General features: G+C 36.9%; 1 protein-coding gene across 7 annotated transcripts in view; it reads right to left on the bottom strand.

Moving 5' to 3' along the window:
- VTI1A (vesicle transport through interaction with t-SNAREs 1A) overlaps positions 1-16,849 on the bottom strand; it is a 276,781-nt gene that overhangs the window by 190,199 nt on the left and 69,733 nt on the right. Inside the window, exon 7 of one of the 7 annotated variants that reach the window (XM_037401458.1) lies at positions 12,007-12,378. The exons of 4 other annotated variants lie outside the window; for them this stretch is intronic. In XM_037401458.1, the coding sequence (XP_037257355.1) occupies positions 12,200-12,378 (179 nt within the window). In that variant the 3' untranslated portion in view covers positions 12,007-12,199. Of the gene's footprint in view, positions 1-12,006; positions 12,379-14,060; positions 14,778-16,849 lie in introns of those variants that run through there. 2 more of the 7 variants (XM_037401452.1, XM_037401455.1) reach the window with 2 other exon arrangements.

The raw sequence follows: 16,849 nt of genomic DNA, 5'->3' as shown, positions 1-16,849 counted from the left end.
TTGTTTGCATTTGAAGTATGAGGGAGGCATGGTGTGAGCAAACTTCAGATGTGAAGAACAAAAGCCCAGTTTTCCTCTATACCATCTTTAACTATATGATGAAACCTAAAGCTGAAACACTGCACTATTAGATTTTTACAGCTGATGTTCTGTTTATCTGTTTTTTCCTCTATGAGGAGACGCAAATACCTGCATGCATTTATTCAGTGCATGTACAGCTTCATTTTCAGAGAGAGGGTCACTGTATATGTTCTAAACTGAACTTAATTCATGCTGTAATTTCCCAGACTGTTAACAATACATCATGCTCATTATTGGCATAACCATACATTTCCCAAACAGGCTATATTTAACAAATATTTAAAATTACTTCTGCAAGGATTAAACATCCACAATCTTTTTTATTTTATATAAATGAATAATTTGGGGAGAAGAATAGTACCCAAGCTGGTGGTGGATCAGACTATGCCAGTTACAGGAGCACTTAAGCGCCCATTGGCACAGCAAGACTCAAAGACCCGGTAGGTTTCAAAGAAACACTTTTTTTTTTTTTTTTTTTTTTTCCTTCTAGAACTCTTTGCTTTCTAGTAAAGCTGCAACCACAATGTTCTCTCCCTTAATGCCACCATAAAAAATCAAAACACTTTAAAACAAATTGATGTCCTCTTTAATACAGTCATCACATCATCACAGTACTCTTGCACCCCGCTTGGTGACAACCAGGGGGATGCATACACACATCTCTCTCTTGCTTGCTCTCCCTCCCTCTCCTTTTTTTTTTTTTCTTTTTTTTTTTTTTTAAGGCATTGAAGTGGGCAACAAAGAAGGAAAGACTGGGAGAGACACTCAATTGAGATATTGGCACCTTTGATTGACAAGATCTAATCAGCTTATCTCCACACTAATAAAGTTGATGGCCTGTGGAGCTGGTATATGTCCAGCTTCAAGTGAACTTTCAGTAGCCAAAGCCTCAAGGGCCAGGACTAAGACTGAGCTTATCTAAACTGATTTAAATCAATTCCTAATGGGCTATTTCAATTTGATCAATTTGAAAGGATGGAAACCTGTAACCACTTGACTCAATTGTCTTGATTCATGCTGGCATCACTGGAGATTTGGTCAGAGCCACAAACTATTAATCTACAACGAAACAATGGACCACAACTGACACTTCTGAAATGCTTTGACCCTCCTTCAGGTACTGTTCAGTTTATTCCAAATTGGGTGTTTTACAGAGCTACTTCTCTTGTACACGCACTCAGTAAAACATTTTAAGTATCCTATTCCAAAACAAGCAGTGAATGCTACATGCAAAATTCCCTATGCCATAAATAGGGACTGAACTGCTTTGCAGCTTTTGAACAGTTTGATTTGTTTTTTCTAAATTGACAAAGACCTTTATGTGTTTTGAGGATCTCCCTGACCCACCGAAGGTGGGATAGCAGAATGGAGCAACTATGATAGGAGTGATTTGAGCACTCTGATTTCATTCATCATGAGCCAAATTAAACAATTCACTCCTCAAGTTCTTGAAATAGATTTTGCAAAGCTCAATGCACTTTCAACTCCAGAAGAACATGTAAAGGAAACATATGTAGCTATATATATTACATGTTACTGTGAAAAAGGCTTGCTTCTTCTCTCAGGGTAAATAATTGTTTTTAAGAATCCAACATCATTCATAGCATAAAAGTAAATCTACATAAACTAATTTCTGAATTAAGAACTCTGTTACTCATATAAACAAAGTAATATCTTTAAGCAAACATGACAATAAGATAAACAGAGCATCATCTTAAGAGGTGGAACCATATGCTTGTATGTACCTTAGCAATTTGCCAAAGCATGAGCAGTGAAATGAGGTATCAGTCAAGTATTTTTCAGTCAATAGTACACATGAACACCTTAGGAATGTCTTGTGTTTAATAGAGGTAATTTAAGCACTTTCCAAAGGAAGAGTTTTTAGGTATTAATGCTAGATTACAAAAAACCCTGAGCAATATTTTCATTCAGATTGTGGTTTTCAAGCTGTAATTGCTTTATACAAAATCCACTCTAGTGTTATCACTCAATATCATCTTCACTGCTGTACATCTGAAGATAATTTTGCAATAAAACTTAATTGATAGAGCTTATTTTTCACTAATCTCCTAATATAGAAAAATGAAAAAGTACTAACAGTATGTATTATAAGCTATGACCCTCACAGTGCAGCATATTTCTAGTTTATCAAACTAAAATAGATCCATTTTATGGCATCAAATATTTCATATACTTTAATAATGTAGAGACTTTCTCCCAAAATAGGAAGTAAATGGAAAATTCCCTTAATAAAGCAAAATGTGGAGAGTAAAAGTAATTCACAAAGAAGCTAAGCAGAACATCTCATCTCATAACATTACTAGCTTGTGCCCCACCAACCATTAGTGCAAAATCTCAAAACGTTCTAATTATGGAAATCATTAACTCTGCCATCAGTGACATCTATTGAGAAGTTAAATTCAGTGATTTTATAGTTATAAACTGAACTCCTTCTGACATACCACACAAGCTGGATTCTGAACAAGACTTTTGAAACAATTAAAACACTGTGGATCATATTATATGTCCTTCTCTCTAAGGTATGTTAGACCTAGCATCAGTCCTAAGAGCTTCTCATCGGTTAAGTGCACAGCTCTACTGATTACCCAGAATATTAAAAGGGAAAATAAAGCATTAGGTGTTCATAGCAGAGGACTTTGAATTCCTAAGGCTTTTTCTTGAACTCCAGCACAGCTGAAAGACAACTGTTCCAGAGCAGGGAATTCACCAGGTGCCAGGCAGCCATTAAGGCACCATGAGAGCTGCCACCAGCACCACCTCCTGGAATCCTGAGACCTGGGGTCATGTTGAAATCAAACCCCTATAGCGCAGTGCTCCTGAGCAGGCTAGATAACTCCCAGGCTGAAAAATAAGTGGTCTGCAGAATCAAGGAGCCACCTTTGGCTCACAATCAAGAGTTTGTCTGGTTGCCCCAGATTTTATTCCCAGCTGTACTAGTAAAATTCTGATAGACTATAGACAATTTGGCACTTTGAATACCTGGGTGCTGCTCTGCAATCCATGTGGGCTGAAAAGAGATAAACCTGAACTGTAAAACTGATGTGATCTCTCTGCTCCTGCAGTGTGACTATAAGCCCCCCATCATTCCCAAATCTGCCACCTTTCCACAGCACTTCTGCTTTGGCCTCTTGTAGAAGGATGCAAACTCTTTGGTTATTCAAGGATGACTCAAAACACCAGAGGGAAGTGGGGAAATTGTTCCTACTATTCGGAATGTTTATATAGGCTTACAGATACCACCTTTCCTGACCATTCAGGACTACTTCTGTAAGACAGAGAAGATACTGCTCTGGCCTCATTTATCTGAGCCTCGGAGATTAATCTAGCTTGGTGCCGTTTTGGGTTTGTTTGTTTGTTTGTTTTTTAATTTAACCTCATTAGGCTTTGGTCTACCTATCTACAGAATGAATGTAACATCATTGACTCTGTCTCTCAAGAGGGTAACATGGATGCACAAATGAAGCTCTGGGAGCTCATGATATTAAAACCATACGGCCATCAAACTGGCAAAAAACCTGCAGCCACTTCACATATTGTAAAAATTAAACTAATGCCTTATTTTTGCATTTGAATGCCTCTCACGCTGTCATTTGATGAAGGAAAAGTTTTCTAAACATAGCAATCAGTTTGCTGAAATCACTGCAGATGTATCAGACAGAATTAATGATTGTAAAAGGCTCACAGTCTTGTGCTTTGTCTTCTGTGAATGAAAACACTACTTCCAGACCAGATAAAAATCAGCCTCTGCCTTTTTTTGGCAGTCTGATCATAACAAGGCCAAAGTAATATTAAATCATTTATGAGGTTTTTAAGTTTAAATATCAAAGTGATACATATGCAGAACTGTTATGACATTTGAATTTCAGCAACAGGCATTTCAAACTATGTAAAACCTGACATTTCAGTGTTTATATACAGAACCTGCTACGATACAAAACACCACCTCTCCACCCATACTTTTTCATTTAAAACTTTCTTCTTTGTTACACAGTCACAGTTATATTTCAGCCTGCTGCAAGAACAGATTCTTGCCTAGAAACCTGTCATCCTTATGCAAATAGAAAAAATCTACTGTATATTAATTATGATTTTTATAGTGATCACTTTCAGTCTCCTCGTTTCCAGTAGTCAGTCTTTCATCCCCCTTATTATTCATGTAGAAATGTTCTTTTGGCAGCTAAAATGGTAGTACTTTTATGCCATGTTTTGATGAAGCACACCAGAGAAAATAAAACAAAATTAACTGGACTACCCAAAAAAGGAAAACAACACAGGTGATACACAACTGTTCAGGGTATTATTTTCATGAGATATGGGAAATAACATGTACTGCTCATCAATTATTCCATAATGTATAATGCCTGTCTCCCTAACCTTCTAACAGCTGGGATTGAAATGTTTTGACATGATGATCTCTAGGTGGAAATACTGAAGGCGTTAAAATATAGATATAAATAGGTGATAATGAAGAACAAAATGTGTACCATTTTCTTGCAGTCACAGTTTGCAAATTAACAAGCTGCTATCGATTTTTCTTTGAGGTCAATAACAGCATTTATTGATCTGAGAAGTTAATACTCACTGAGGTCAATATTATATCTCAGGGGTCAACAAATCTGGATACTGACTTCTATTTCCTGTCCATATATAAATATTACATAGGCAAAATGGGCAAATTTAATCTTTGGAGATAAGAAAGCGCTGTATTTGACACAATACAAAAACCCCAAAACATTTAAAGTTAAGAATAGAGACTACTCGGATCATTTCCAAGCAGTTTTCAAACACGCAAAAGCTTTTATTAATCTACAGTCTGGCTTCATGACCTATATCTTCAGTTCTGAACTTAATGTCTCCCAAATATAGAATGATCATTCATGGTGCTATTTCCTAACACCAAAAATAAAGCCACTTTAAAGGCTACTCAATATCAAGTGGACATTAACAAATTTTACCAAACTACAATAAAGCTCATAAGAAAAGAAGTAGCCAGGTAACAGTTGTGGCCTTTCTGATTTTACTTATGCCCAATTCTTTCCAATGTGATCTCAAGCAATATCAAGAGAAACTCTCCTACTGCCTTTAATGAAATCTGGACCAGGCCCTTGTAAAACCATGCTGTTTTCTTCTGATTTCTAGTTTGGTACTCAAGCAATCACATCTCTAAAGAAAAAATTAGAAGCCAGCAATTAGTCTCCTGATAATTTACACAGACACGTATCATTGAAACTCTAGCATACTCTTGGAAAACATCTGGAAAGGAAATACCAAGCCCCTACAGGTATTTTTGCAGCTAGGTACTCCATTATAATAAACGGTCAATAACGTAACATTTCAAAATATGGAAGTTATACATTTGATTTCTTAAGAATTACATCTGTGAAGAAATACTATTAAACTTAACAGCACAAGCAACATTTAGTATGTGCATTACAGGCAAGCATTTAAAATGGCTAACAAGGATACTACAGAACTTCAACAATACTCTGCACATTTGCAGAACTTTACAATTTAAGAACTTTTTACCATTATGCAAAGCTGAAAATGTTATTTTATGCATGAATAAACTGTAACAGAAGGTCTGATAGCCTACAACTTGTACAGAACTAAAACTGTTAAAGCTCAGACTCCAGACCTGTGTTGTAGATATGAGTGAAAACACAGGTCATCTGGGTTTTGACAACAGGAGCTTTCTTTGAGTATTCTAACAAGCAAAAATTCAACACAACAGGAGATGATATAAAGCTACTTCCAGTGTTAATTCAGTATTCTACCTGCCTGTACTAAAATTTTGCTTCAAATTTCATAAATGTACAACATAAATATTAAAACATTCATTTGCTACCAAAACATAGTAGTTCCTAGACAAAACATCTATATAACGCTGCAAGTGCCTTATGCAGAGAATTAGATGAACAACAGACCATTTGTAACAAACAAAACCTAAGTATTTCAAATACTTTAAGAAACATGATTATGCAAATAGCTACCTATGTATCTAAGAGGAAAATTAAGTAAAATAGTATGCATTGCTCTTTACAGACAAAGAAATACACATTTAATTTAGAAGTAAAAACCTGCAATTAAGAAACTGCAGTCAAACTGATTTTGAACTAATAGTTTAAATTACTTTCTTAATGTAACAATCACTCTATTTGCAGAGCCATTATCATGTGGCAATTTCTGCCAAAGGAAAACCTTTCAACCTCTATTTTGTCCTTTTTGGGTCGTCAGTAGGCTATGCCATACCTCCATATATTTCTTTAAGGTCTGTGCAGCTTCTGGAATATTCTTACTTGTTTTGTGATTTATTATTTTTTTTCCCCAAAATTTTGAATTTGAAACAACTTTCTTGGAAAAAGGAAATTAAAAACATTATTTTCTTGTTTTAGTAGCTCAATAAAACAAAACCCCCTGTCATCACATGGGGAAAACAGTAAAATTTATCCAAGCATCTTACATTTGCAAATGATTAATTTATTCCACAATTTAGCATCGTTTCCATTTCTGTGGGCCAGATTCTTAGAAGTATTTAGAAGTGTTTTCTCCAAAGATGGAGTTAAGTGCCTACAATTAGTTCAGAAGATGGTAAAGCAGGTCTATAATCAAGTATCACTTTCTTCCATCTGATTTAGGTACCTTACCTGCTTAATTAATTCAGAAAAAGACAATAAAACATAACTGCAGCTCCATAATTTATTATATTTGATCCTGAATATTTTTTTACTGAAGTTTCATCCTGTCCTACTTTTATACAAACTGAAAACTGTAGAGCAGTCTTGTTTTATAATAATTAATCTAAGCCTTAACACACCATGAACCAACTAGTGCAAGAAAGTAACATGTTTTTTCTGCATCTGTTGGGTTATTTAAAAATCTAAAATAATTAAGACAATAACTTTTCAGCACAAGAAACTGCAATGACAAAAAATAGAGACAGTGTTAAACTTCACATTTACTCTACTATAAATAGTTCTAGCAAATAATCTAGTACATGACATTTATAAAACTTATGGTGACGGTAGAATTTTTGTTCTGCAGAGTATTTTATGTTGTATGCAATGAAAAGCCCTCCACTTGACTCATTAACATTTGCACAAGACTGCCTCACCATTTAAAACTCATTTAAGAAAATATAATTTCTAGATTGGTTTTAAAATACATCCTCACCGTAACATTGAAAACAGTAAATTTTTAAAAATCAAAATAATGGGAAAAATTAATGTGGTATCTAAGTTTCATTCTTAATGCATCTCAAATTAATATTTCACTACTGAAAAACACAGCACTCAAACAGCAAAAGCACTTCCATACAAAGAAAATAAGATATTATCAGTCATTTTCACAAAATTTCTCAAGGTGTCATTCCAGCCAGGTTTTGTAGCAGTCAAATGCCAAGACATTCAACACATGTAAATCTTACAACACTCCATTACAAAAATCGGATTAATACTTTCAAGACACATTTAATAAAAACATAAAATTATTGCATCTATGTGAATAATGAAAAAAACAGAGACTGAGTAATCCTCTTCATCTAACTGTTTTGCATGGTGTCTGTCTAGATCGTGCAAGAGAGCTAAACAGGAACCAAACCCCCAAATACACCAACACTCCAAATCCTCACATTTATACTCACAGAAGCCATAAAATATGGAAAAATTCACCACAGTAGAGACCAGCCAGGCACATGCATGTTAATATTTATCTTTGCAAGATATGCCATGTAAATTGTATGGTTTATTTAACAAAAATGCAAACCACAACAATTAGCTACTCATTATAACCTAGATTCAAGCATCATTATACTGAGCTTAACCTCACTCACAGAAAGAAATTATTATCTTGCAAACCTTTTTGGAAACGTACTAAACAAAACAGACAACCTCTCCTCCCCAGCATGCCCATGAATGCATGTGCACACACACACTTGTAATTCAATATGTAAATATTTATGCTCTGCCAATAACTGGGCAGGTTTACAACCATGAGCATTTATTACAATTGTGATGATTAGGCCAAGAGTATAAAATTTCATATAAAATTTTACATTTACTTTTCTGGAGCTAGTGAAGTAATACAAGGTAAATAGCAAGTGGCAGAAAAACAACCACAATGTGCCAGAGAGCTGATGCTGGAAATTAAGAGCAAGGGAGGAGTTAGCAAAATATGGAAGGAATGCAAGATCACAGAATCAGTGGAAGGACCAGCCGTTGAACTAGAGGAGTTAGTATGAAGAAAACAAAAAGGCACTTGAGCCAAGAAAAGATGTAGAGAAACACGAATGGACAGATGTGTGTAAATGACCTAAAATAGACTGACATAAAATTGTGAAAAGGCAGTTTTCAAAGCCATGAACAACAATTCTGTGGGTCTACAATTCCTTACAACAGTAGCCAATATCAAGCAGTAGTTTCTCAAAACAAGGCTGTAACAGCTCAAAGAAAAACATTGTGCTGGTTCAGAAAGATGACCAGTGGAACAGATCAGCAGTTGAGCTCACTCTGACATGAAACCAAGCTAGACAGTAAACAGTTTCCTACATTGGACTCCTGACTCTTTCAATAAGGATGGCATTAATTTCAATTTTACAATGGATACATTTACTTAGTAATCAAGTAAAATTTGGCTACTGGGCCAAAATAAGCCTCATTGTTCAAAAGTGAAATTGTACAAACCAGGTCCAACTGAAAACTAACAAAGTTTTGATTTAAAAATAGGCTTGAACAGCCAGTATTAGTTGCAAAAATCAGAGGTTACATCCTCACCTGACACACATTACACAAGCAGACATTTCACCTGCAACTGGACTAAGTTTCCTTAAGGTTCAGTACTTATCCAATTGCATGCTAGTCCATGCAACAATTTGGTAACTTTTTGGACAGTATATGGCAGCAATTACAGGAGAAAATATACTCTATAAGCATGGCACTAAAATCATTAGCATAAAGTAGTATGGTAAGACTTGAACTATATGAAGCAACATCCAGATAAGCTACTCTTCAGTTATGCCATACTGGGGTGAGAACAGTGGTTTTTCATTCCTCTGCTTCTATGCCTCACTTCAAGACAAAAGTTTGGGCTTCCCCCCTACCACTTCTACCAAAAAAAAAATAAAAATTAAAATTTGTGCAACTCTTCCATCCTAAGTTGTAAAAGAGCAAAATACTGCACTTGAAAGATGATCTACCACGAAAACTCTTTTGATATTGACTTTACCTAGAAAAGCATGTTCAATACAGATAAATTTTTTAATGTTAAACTTTGTTCTTTAGTGCAATTGGAGGAAAACACTGTTCGCCTGACAGGAAGTAGAGGCAGAAGGCTTCAAAGAAAAAACATATATAAAACCCCCCCAAAACATAGAGTGAAATCCATTTTGTCAAGTCTAAGCTCATCAACTTTTCTTCTTGATGTAAGCTGTAATACAAAGTCTTTGCCCAACAAGACCTCATGCTGTGCAAATTCAGCCATACCCACGTAGCAAAAAAAATCTGTTAAAAACTATCAAAAATCTTGTTGTTTACTTAGGCACCCAAAATAATAACTCACCAAAGCCTGCTTTTTGAATGAAGTACAGAGCTTCTGTTCTGTGTACAATGAAATCACTAAGTAAAGTCTTTAAATTAGCAGGATATTAATAGATTTGAAGGTCAAAAGGTGAATTTGTAATTCTAGTCAGCTGTGCCTTTATAAGGGTTGTGACAGATTGACTGTCATTGCCAAGCCCGTATCACTTGGAATCAATTAATTTCACCTGATGAAAGTTCAAAAGAAGTGGTTGTGGTATAGGATGGGAGGGAGAGAAGAAATCATGAGTAAAAGGGAAGACTGTCTAGGTACAGCCTACCGGAAGTTGAATTCCACCCATTAAAGACTATATTAAAGACTAACCAGCAGTTCCTAACTACCTGAACCTTTTTGGACAAATTCTCTATAACTTTTTTTTTTTGTTTTCTTCTTTTTTTTTTTTTTTTTCCCTCTCTCAGGAAGAATATGAAACCTGATAAAGAGAACTTCTCAGGCCAACACAAATTGAATTTTTCCTTGCTATAGGTATGACTTCACGTTTTTTTGTCCACCTATCACAACCAGTTGTCTGGACAACCTACGTTAGATAAAATTCTGACATTTCTCTGAGACACCAAAGTGCAGTGGCTGAGAATGTTGTTCAAATAAGGAAAGAGACTACATAATGGAGGAAAAACAAACTGGTGGCTTTTTCCATTATCCCTTTGCCAAACCAAGGTAGTTTGTGAAGAGTTTGCTCAGACTGCTAGAAACAGACTGCTAGAACTGCTATTCATTTATCCTTCTATTTTTATCCTCATTTCTTTTATTTGCCTTAACTGCTCAGAACCAGACAACAAACTCTGAAATGTTATCACAGGTGGGAAACTTCCCTGAGGCTAAATAATTTCAAAATTGAAAGAAGCAGGTAGTGAAACTTCAGACCAAAAAATATAAACACATACCTCAACCTATAATTTCACATTTTTATTAGGAGAACAAGTCTTTAAAGGCTTTGCTATGGACTTAGGAATACCTTCATCAATAAACAGCATCTTATGCCAGTAAATATGATAGAGAGTGCCAGCACTGAAGATCACGCTAAAATGCTGTTTTCAGTGATTCAGTGAGAGGTAGTGAACAGTCTACACAAGTAGGGGTGATCCAATACAGTGCTTTTAAAATAATGTTTCAGAAGTTATCTTCCTAGATCAGTGTATAATTCAAATATCAATGTATTTAAAGGCATTCTATGACAAGTGCAAGGTATTTGTGAAAATACATACACATTTCAGCCTGTATGATTACTCGTCCAGAATGCACATGGGAAGTATTTAAGCACAAAATTTCTGATATCTGAAACAAAATGTTTCCATCATTCTAGCATGGAATAAAAATCCACAGTCTGAAAATTATGTTTCTACTACATATAATAAAGTATAATTAAGAAGTTATTGCAATGTTTTGCTCATCCCAAAATCAGTCTTAAACTTACTTCAACTGGATGCCAGTTCCTAACAAGACTGAAGTTGAGTTGTCCCATGGTATGTGGCACAATAACGACTTCCTGCACATTAGCAAACATTAAAATAACCTGGGACTTCTTCCAGAACAGAGACAAAATGGCCAAATTTGTATCACTATTTTTTGTACTATAGTTAGCAAATCTGTATTACTGAACAGATTCGACATTCCTTATTTGCTGCATTAATGGTATAATCCCAAACCTACTGAGGTGAAAGATAAGCATTCATTTTATTGGAATTCCAGTTGAAAGGTGCTGAGTACCCAAAAGATAAGCTTTTAACAGAAATGGTCTTCCAATACTGCAGAGACTGTGAAAACTCTATAAAATAAGTTTTTCTCATCTCCTCAAAAAAAGTAGTTGGAAAAGTATTTTTTGGTATTCTGAAGCAGTTAGAGAACAGGACTTAAATAATGAAAATGCACCATTTCCTTACTTTACAGTAAGCACTTTACGTATTTGTAAATATACGAATATACTAAAAACATCTGTATCCTGCATTTGCGACAACACAGACAAGTGCAGAGGGCCACTGAGCAGAGGGAACAGGCTTTGAACACTACTGGACAAGGTGAGGTGGGCTACTGGGGACACTTCTCATGGCCACAAACATGCAAGGCCCATGCTGCTGTGGAGTCAAATCTTGGAGAGGAAACAGAGTGAAGGGGAACAGGGATGGTGCCACAATTTGCACGAATACGTGCAAGAGTATCTGGACAGAGTATTAAAGAGAAATGTGGAGCTAGGATTGGGAAGGTCACAGCTGGGAAAGCTGGCGAGCAGGAGGGAAGGGGGACGGGAGGGCCAGGAGGGAAGAGGTGGTGGTAGATACAGAGCCAGAGGCCAGGAGGGAAGAGGTGGTGGTAGATACAGAGCCAGAGGGAGCAGCTCAGCGACTGGCCGTGCAACAAACCAGCAATATTCAAACTGAAGTTAGCGGAAAAGGTACTTTGCTGGCATCAACAGCCACACTGTGAAACACTGAGAAATAGAAACTGAGCAGTGTGGTCCCTCCATGCCCTCCTGATGCTGCTTCTGACTGTCTGTTACAAGGCACCAGCACTACCTGAACATGTTTCCCTCCCATGACCGCGCAGCTGAGATCCTCCTGAGGCCTGACATCCTCAGAAACAAAAATCTCTCCGTATTTCTTCCTCCTCCCCACTTTAAAGCCTGGGCTACGAAGAAGGGCAGAGGGCTTAGAGATGCAGGAATGCAATATGCCACTTCAAAATGAATTTCTGAAACAATAAACAGATTTTAATAGAAATCAGCTGGCAAAGAAAAAATTATATATGAAACATGAAATACTGTTGCTAGCAGAAGAAACAGGGATCATGAAAAAGCTCTCTCTGATGGTGACTGGAAACTGCATAAAAACTCATTTCACTGTAGAAACTTTGGATTAAGATTTCAGTAGAAAGATGTTCTGGCATATCAAAGAAACACCTGAGGAGGAGATATTGGTATATGCTCCAGAACTCAGAAGCTCTCTTTCTCTAATGAAAGGTTCTACATACAGTATTCACGTATACATGTATGAATAATTCATTAGAGATGAAATAGGTGGATATTAAGTGTAAATATCTTGGACAGGAATAGACGTTTTTTATTTAAAGCAAGGGGCAATAGAAGCAAGGTCCTGATTTTCAAAACTTGGTTTCCATTTCCATACCCTTAGTTATTTGGAGCTCAAATGTAATTGGAATATGCATACAGCTGAAGACAGAACAGGGTTGTGAAGGTCCAAGTGATATTAACTAATGCAAGCAAATACTAAGTGTACAAAATAACAACAGGAAGGAAGCAACACTTTTTTTCCCTAGTCTAATGTAGCCCTACATGTATGAATATTAGTTTGTTATTTTTATAAATTAACATTGGATGCTATAGCCAATTAATTTTTTCCTAAGCTGAACAAATACTTTTCAGTTTGATCATAGCAACACCTAGTATATTCTCTATCTGAAAAGCCAACCTCCAGCTCTTGCAACTGTAATGGAATGGAATCAGTTTAGTGGATATACTTATTTTAGTTTTTGTCATTCCACATATTCTATGTCATCTCTGGTGTGCACCTTGTTTATGACACCGGAACAGCACAACCACCCTATGAAATATGGAGGGAAAAGGTCCTTCAGGGCTGGTGCTTGGCGTTCAGGTTGAACAGCACAACCACCCTACGAAATATGGAGGGAAAAGGTCCTTCAGGGCTGGTGCTTGGCGTTCAGGTTGTTCCATCAGTGAAGGAGTCGGGAATCACAATCTGTGGCATGCTGCTGCGGACAATGTGCTAGCATCTCAAATTCCACTACTCATATCTGGCAAGACACCTACTGGAGTCATTTTAAAATAGTTCCCTATTCATGCTAAAGTCATTGAACTTGAAGCCTCCTGCCTTTAGGAGCCCGCTGTAAACACTTCTTAACACATTCTCACTGGCGATCCTTTTACTGTACTTTTGCTCAATTCTGCATCCAGATAAGACAGTTTCTACTATCATTTCATGAAGAAGTAAATACACCTCTTTGTCTAATGAGATTCTCATTTACCTTCCACTCAGAACGCTGCCAATACTGTGAGGCGGGTCTGACCATCTGCCTGTCAGCTAGGCTACCACTACATTACGTTATATATTTATAGCTTAGTCCAGAAAGAGAGGTTTGACTGTAGTTCATTACAACAGGTGAAATCCACTGAAATTCGCTTGGATCCCTAAGTACTAAGAATTATTCATGTCACACAAGGGTGGAAAATAAGCTGTTGTGTCTCTTTCTCAGAGATATTTCTCCTTTAACTGTTTTAGAATTACATATTCCTGGAACCCCCAAAGAGTAAGGAGGATTGGAAAAAACATTTTAAGCAGCCTGAAGTCAAGATTCAGAAGGATTTTCTCTAAATGGAACAAGACAGTTTTTCTTCCTTCAATTTATTTTCTTTAAAACACCATGTTTACATATTACAAAAGGGATATAAAACCAGAAGCCAAGACAAAAATTTAAGATTTGGTGCAAAGACTAGATCTATTACCCACAAACTACAAACTTTTCTAGTAGCACGGATATTTCAGAGAGATTCAGAGCTACGGTATAATATCCAATCATTACCATTCATAGAAGCAAGCTCAACATTTGTTCTCATATTACATGTACTGAAAGCTATAGCAACATCTAGGGTTCATGAAGAAAAAATAAAAATGTGTGATGTAGTTCTGCCACGAAAGCCTGGACAGCTTTCTTGCACTGTCATGAAACATGGATCTCTCTTGCACTGTCATGAAACAAGGTGAAGTCTATTAAATATAAACACCAGGATTTTTTTTTTCCCTAGAAAGTATCTGGGCAGTTGAGAAGAACATACTGAAAGTAATTCACCTGTAGATAACAATGGTCCTCTACCACAAGGTTTGCTCTTCTTTCCCTTGTCAGTGTTTTATATTTGCATGTCAATTTTATCTTTGAAGATGAATGAAACATTTTGAACTTTTCTTCATCCAAAATACACCTGTCTGAGAAAACATATTTAAGACTTGACAAAGTCTTTACCACACTACACTCCACAGAGAAAATAAAGAAGTTCTGGAATTCAATTTGATGCTGTGGAAATCTGAGCCCAGGGAATGGAACTAGGAAATCTCCCCCTACAAAATAGGAAGAATTTTGTGATTCATCAGGATTAATTCAACGGACTCTCCTTTCAATTGAAACCAGCAATTTTCAGGCATTTTTTAAATCTATCTCATATTCTGAGGCTATATGGCTAGGGTAAGTGATCTGAAATTAAGAATACTGAGCTCTAGTGTTGTAAGTAATGAGTGGTGTTGGAAATGCCTAGTAACCAGGCTGTAAACTTGCTTGCCTGTTCCCTGCCAGCAAAGCAGATGATAATATAAAACCAGAAAAATAACATCATGTCCTAGTTTCAGCTGGGATAGGGTTAATTTTCTTCTTCGTAGCTGGTATAGTGCTGTGTTTTGGATTTGGTGCGAGAATAATGTTGATAGCACATTGACGGGTTTAGTTATTGCTAAGTAATGTTTCTACTAAGTCAAGGACTTTTCAGTTTCTCAGGCTCTACCAGGGAGAGGGCTGGAGGGGGAGCAGCAACTGGGAGGAGACGCAGCCAGGACAGCTGACCCCAACTAGCCAAAGGGCTATTCCATACCACAGACCATCATGCTCAGTGTATAAACTGGGGAGAGCTGGCCAGGGCTGGCCGACCGCTGCTCGGGGACTAGCTGGGCACTGGTCAGTGGGTGGTGAGCAACTGTATTGTGCATCACCTTGTTTTTTCCCCCCTTCCCTTTGGATTTTATTCCTTTCCCCATCTCTCTCCTTTTCATTACAATTGTTATTATCATTATTATTAATTTTATTTCAATTAGTAAAGTGTTATCATCTCAACCCTGAAGTTTTACCTTTTGCCTGATTCTCCCCCCCATCCCTCTGGGGAGAAGGGAATGAGCAAGCGTGGTACTTAGTTGTCAGCTGGGGTTAAACAATGACACACAAAGTATTTTTTAAACAAATATTTTGGTAAGAAAAAAAGTAGATGAGTGCACTTTGCAGTGTTATCAACCAGTATTAAAACTTCCCCTACTAGTACAAACAATGGAGACCTTCAAGATTCAAACAGCTGGTGGTTTCCCTGTATGTCCTGAGAGATTTCCCTCACACGTATTTGTGCCATACAACTCAAGCAATTAAAACACAAATGTTCTGATGAACTTACAGGTCTACCAAACGCCTGTTAAAATTGCAACATACCCCTATGAATATTTACAGTAACATTCTCCTCCTTACAGTAGGCCTTGAGTACTACAGAACTGGTTACCAGGTAATAAAGGCTTTGCTTAGTCTTTCAGGAGGTTTCTGCACAGATTTAAGCATCCTCAGTATCAACAAATGGTAGCAAACCCAGTATGAAAGCCTGACAGTCAGTGTTGGATTGTGTCTTAGAGACGGTGACATATGTGGCCTCCTGTTCGGACACCGCTGAAGCCCATGAATCAATGGCACTGCTCAAAGAAAGAAGTCAGACCTACCAACACATCTCAGCTTGTATGAACAACTGTACATGAGATGAAAGGGCTTATCAATTTAGAGATGCAAACAGGAAAAAAGCTTCCAATTTATCATGGTAAGTTTCAGGAATGGCAATGTGAAATTGCATTAAATTAGTTAAGTGATGTCAGATTAATCCTTAGATGATCACAGGGGCCGGTTAAAATAGTATATGTATTTTTGCTGATTAAGGTAATAAGAAAGACCCAAATGTGACTTATTCCAGAGGTGAAAATCATCCAGCTTCATTACAACAAGCAACATAAATATCCATAATTGTGAAAAGGCACAACATAAATAGAATAGATACTTCAGGGTTGTCACCTTCACCTTGTCCTCCCAGAATCACAGAATGGCTGAGGTAGGAAGGGAGCTCTTGAGATCATCTAATCCAATGCCCTGCTCAAGCAGCGTCACCTAGAGCCAGGACTGTGCCCACCTCGATTTTGAATATCTTCACAGATGAAGGCTCCACAATTGCTTTGGGCTACCTATTTCAGTGTTTGACCATTCCCACAAAAAAATAAATAAATAAATAAAAATAATGTGTTCTGATGGAATTTCACAGGTTTAATTTTTGCGCATTGCCTCTTGTCCTGTCACTGGGCTTTACTAAAAAGATTCTGGCTCCCTCTTCCTCATTCCATCT

Source organism: Falco rusticolus, chromosome 9, assembly GCF_015220075.1.
Source record: "Falco rusticolus isolate bFalRus1 chromosome 9, bFalRus1.pri, whole genome shotgun sequence".
NCBI classification, from domain to species: Eukaryota; Metazoa; Chordata; class Aves; order Falconiformes; family Falconidae; genus Falco; species Falco rusticolus.
Note: the sequence above shows the minus strand (reverse complement) of the source record. Positions and strands in the feature narration are given on the sequence as shown.